Genomic DNA, 4419 nt, shown 5'->3' with positions numbered 1-4419 from the left:
GTGTGAGAGCGAAAGGCACACGCTTTCCAGGAAAGCGTCATTTTATTTCTTAAAAGAACTTTAAAAGTTCATTTAACTTTTCGCTAGGAGTATATTTTTATGGTTCAAAAAACGAAGCACTTAATGAGGATGAGTGGTTTTACTACATGCAGAATCACACTTTCCCCCTCCCAGCACCTCTGGGAGGTGTTCCTGTTGCAGTTACAGGAACGGAGGCTCCGGGAGGTAAACCGCGTGCTCCGGGGCCTTGCTGCAAGTCCTGGCCGTTTCACTTAAACCCTAACCCTCAGCTCTGTCCACCTGGGGACCTGGGAAGGGGGTGCCCGCCTGCCCTGTGGGGCCTGTGAGTGCAGGACCAGGTAAGGCGTGTCCTTATGGACCTCCTGCCCTGCGGTGGGGGCCCAGCCGTGCCCGGCCATTACAACTTGGTGATTTCACCTCCTCCTGCTGGTGTGAAGAGGACCCCTATGTCTGTATATTCAGCTGCAACCCATTTACTTTCCATATTTCCACTACCTGCCAGACATTTTATTATTTGTTTGCATGGGCAGGCACCAGGAATCGAGCCTGGGTTTCCAGCACGGCAGGCGAGAACTCTGCCTGCTGAGCCACCATGGCCCACCCCCTGCTAGACGTTTTAGCCAGATACTCTGCTAGCATTTCGTACATTTCAAACTAAGCCCTCTCCTTGCCACCTCGTGCATTCCTGAGCTTCTGCCAGATTTTTCTATTTCTGTTGACGGCACCCAGCCTTCCAGTGGGATGTCCTTTCCCATGCCCCACTGACCCAGCCAGTGAAGTTCTGTGAATTCCGTCAACTGTGAAAACTGTCTGCTCGTCAGAGTTCTCCAGGGAGAGAGCCGACAGGAGAGCTCTGTGAACAGGAGACATGGAAGGTGTCCCCACTACCGTGGGATGGAAGTGTCCAGCGCCCGCGGGGCAGCCGGGAAGCCGGCAGCTCTGAGAAAGGGTCTGGACGAGCCCACAGGAGGGGCTCGCCGGCTGAAGGCACAGGAGGGAATCTCTCCCTCCTTAAAACCCTCCTTAAAACCCTTCGACTGATTGGATTCTCTCCTTGTGGGCTTAGTTTTCAACTTGGTTCTCAGCCAGGTGAAGGCCAAACCCTCCCTGTGGCTTTCAGGTGCCTGTCAGTGGCTCGCGCCCTCCTGGCCCGGTCTCCTGTCGTCCCCTGGGCTTCGACTAAGCAGATCCATGACTGTGTTTCACACACGCCAGGGCTTTCCCGGTTGGGGGTCTCGGTGTAAGTTGTTTCCTTCTAGTGGGGACTGTATCCAACCCCTTACCTTTCAGTCTTCTCAAATATGCTTCCCTTGCTGGGCTTTGCCGCCCCTGCAGCAGGGCAGCTGGTCCCTCTCCCTTGGCTGGCCCACGGACGCTGTCTTAGTACCCGCACGGGGCCCTGGTCACGACGGCCTCCTGCTCCCCGGGAAAGGAGGGGACGGACACAGTCCTCTGGCCCACGGCTACCTCTTGCAGCCCCTAAGCAGCGCGGCGCTCACGAGGGCAGAGACAGCCCGGCAGGAAGACAGCTCAGGTGCGCCGTGGGTTCCCTTTCCCAGGGCAGCTGGGCGGCAGGGCTGGGCCTGGTGGTGGGTCGGCCTGGGAGGCCCCATGGTGCCAGCCCTGGGCTCGGGGGTGACTGAGGACAGTGGATGCGGCAGAAACATCCCTCCTCCCGCCCGCCCTTCCCTCCCTGAGCCTGGCCAGCTCTCACCTCCACCCTCTGCTCAGATTCCTACTCTCTTCCTTCCTTTTCCCTCCGCTCTTTCGCTCTTGCTGCAGTGGGACAGGAGGTCGTGGGCCCAGCTGGGCGGAGAGCAGAAGCCAACACCCCGCCCCAACCGACTCCCATCACCCCAACCGATTCCCGTCACCCCAGCCGATTCCCGTCACCCCAGCTGACTCCCGTCGCCCCAACCGATTCCCGTCACCCCAGCCGACTCCCGTCGCCCCAACCGATTCCCGTCACCCCAACCGATTCCCGTCACCCCAGCCAACTCCCGTCACCCCAGCTGACTCCCATCACCCCAACCGATTCCCGTCACCCCAGCCGACTCCCATCACCCCAGCCAACTCCCATCACCCCAGCCGATTCCTGTCACCCCAGCCGACTCCCGTCACCCCAGCCGACTCCCGTCACCCCAGCCGGCTCCCGACGCCCCAACCGATTCCCGTCGCCCCAACCGACTCCCGTCACCCCAGCCAACTCCCGTCACCCCAGCCGACTCCCATCACCCCAACCGATTCCCGTCACCCCAGCCGACTCCCGTCACCCCAGCCGGCTCCCGACGCCCCAACCGATTCCCGTCGCCCCAACCGACTCCTGTCACCCCAGCCGGCTCCCGACGCCCCAACCGATTCCCGTCACCCCAACCGACTCCCGTCACCCCAGCCGACTCCCGTCGCCCCAACCGATTCCTGTCACCCCAGCTGACTCCCGACGCCCTCACTGACATTCACCGAGCAGGCGCCAGGAGGCCCAGCACTGAGGCCGGGAGGAGACAGAGCTTGGAGAAGGGGCCGTGTTAATGGCACTTGGTCGATGGACCTCTAGCCGGAAAGTGCCCTGAGAGACCTGAATCTTACCTGAAATCTGCTCCCGCTGTGCCGCATGACCTTGTTTGAATTGTGCCCTGTCCTGGGTCTCGGCTTATTTATGTACGGGAAGAAAGTCAGACTGTTATCAAGCCTTAAATTATGTTTGCAGTTTGTTTTTACTGTTTTTGTAGAGATTTTCTTAACTAATAGCAAAGAGGAGCGATAGGAGAGAAAAGGTTAATAATTGTGAGGGAGGGCAAGAGGGAAATCGAAGCTTCTGAAAATGGGTGTGCACCTGGAGAGAGTAGCGTGGTGCACTGACGTTGGTTAAAACGTTTGACCATTATTTTAATAGAGCCAGTCACAGCCACAAAAGCTGACCCGACACAGGAACACACAGTGAATGCTCCGAGATGCGGCTGTGCGCCCCTGAGGAAAAGCCGGCCCACCCCGTCTCCAACAGGCCTGTTACTCTCGTGTTACCGCCTCAGTGTAAACATAGGGAACAAGTGAGAAAAACCCACTTGCTGGGTTTCCCTAACCTCCAGAGTTACGTGCAACAGAACTTTAGTCCCAAAGAGATTCTAAAACAAATGAACAAACAAAAGGAAATCCTTCCTCTAACGTGGTCAGGAGGTGCTCCCCGCCCTGAGCTCTTTCTCTGCTCGTTGCAGCGGGAAAAGCTCCCAACAGAATCACCTGCAGGGCCTGCGGAGGCCAGAGGCCAGGCAAGCAGACCAGGCGGCTGTCATCAGCCCTCACGCCTTCCCCTCCCTCTGCGCGAGCAGAACCGGCCTCCGTTTGGATAACCCTCCCCTGCCTCCAGGTCCCTGGCCAGTCGGAGGAGACCCTAACCCTAACCCTAACCCTAACCCAGTGGCCGCGAGGGTGGGGACGCGTAGGCCTGCTGGGAGCAGGGAGGGCACACACCGTCCAGGGCCTCATGAGGATGAAAACGCAGGGCCCTCGCACAGCAGGCAGGAGAAATGGTCGACACAGGCAGCTTTTCCTTTTCTTCTGAGCTTTCTCTCTCTAAGGCTGTCGTGGTATTTTTTCACTTGCTGTTTACTGTTGGTCTAAGTAAAGAAAAAATAAAAATTTAAATTATTGGCACGAATTTTACGTTCATCTTTATATGGTGCACTGGCAGTTTTAAATATAAAATAAGAGTATTAAACATATGCAGAATCTCCCAAATTACACAATGCATGTGACATCAGCTCATCCGTGCATGTGTATTTATTAGAATGATGGAAAGCCTGGACAAACCTCAATTGTTTTATTTCCTTCTTGATCTGTGTACATTCTACCACCACCCAGGGAGCCAGAGGCTTCCGTAACACACTTGCCTTATTCTCGCTTTGAGTCTCATTGAACCCCGTATGTAGCGGGTCCCCTGGAATTCTGGGCTTATGGAGCCAGAGGGCAGCAGGGACAGGCTAGAGGAGGGCGGCAGGGACAGGCCAGAGGAGGGCAGCAGGGACAGGCCTGAAGAAGGCGGCAGGGACAGACCTGACGAGGGCGGCAGGGGCAGGCCTGACGAGGGTGGCAGGGACAGGTCAGAGGAGGGCGGCAGGGACAGACAGGTCAGAGGAGGGCAGCAGGGACAGGCCTGACGAGGGCGGCAGGGACAGGCCTGACGAGGCTGGCAGGGACAGGTCAGAGGAGGGCAGCAGGGACAGGTCAGAGGAGGGCGGCAGGGACAGGCCTGACGAGGGCGGCAGGGACAGGCCTGATGAGGGTGGCAGGGACAGGCCTGATGAGGGCGGCAGGGACAGGCCTGACGAGGGTGGCAGGGACAGGTCAGAGGAGGGCAGCAGGGACAGGCCTGATGAGGGCGGCAGGGACAGGCCTGATGAG

At 58.1% G+C, this 4419-nt stretch overlaps 1 protein-coding gene across 4 annotated transcripts; it reads left to right on the top strand.

Annotated features, from left to right (window-relative positions):
- The first annotated feature begins 699 nt into the window (after positions 1-699).
- On the top strand, positions 700-3668 carry LOC143679696 (uncharacterized). Of its 4 annotated transcripts, none has more exons than XR_013173900.1 (3): positions 700-1555; positions 1804-2679; positions 2915-3668. XR_013173900.1 is itself a non-coding variant. In XM_077155901.1 (3 exons), the coding sequence occupies exons 1-3, from the start codon at positions 1213-1215 to the stop codon at positions 2453-2455; spliced, it is 900 nt and encodes a 299-aa protein (XP_077012016.1). In that variant the 5' UTR covers positions 705-1212; the 3' UTR covers positions 2456-3668. The 4 variants fall into 4 exon arrangements, 2 of the variants coding, with proteins under 2 accessions (XP_077012015.1, XP_077012016.1); XM_077155901.1 differs by having other exon boundaries at positions 705-1261; positions 1357-1555; positions 1804-3668; XR_013173901.1 differs by lacking the exon at positions 1804-2679 and having other exon boundaries at positions 724-1261; positions 1357-1555.
- The last annotated feature ends 751 nt before the right edge of the window (positions 3669-4419 follow it).

This window comes from Tamandua tetradactyla, chromosome 4, assembly GCF_023851605.1.
Source record: "Tamandua tetradactyla isolate mTamTet1 chromosome 4, mTamTet1.pri, whole genome shotgun sequence".
NCBI lineage: Eukaryota > Metazoa > Chordata > Mammalia > Pilosa > Myrmecophagidae > Tamandua > Tamandua tetradactyla.
This window is presented reverse-complemented; position numbering and strand designations above follow the sequence as displayed.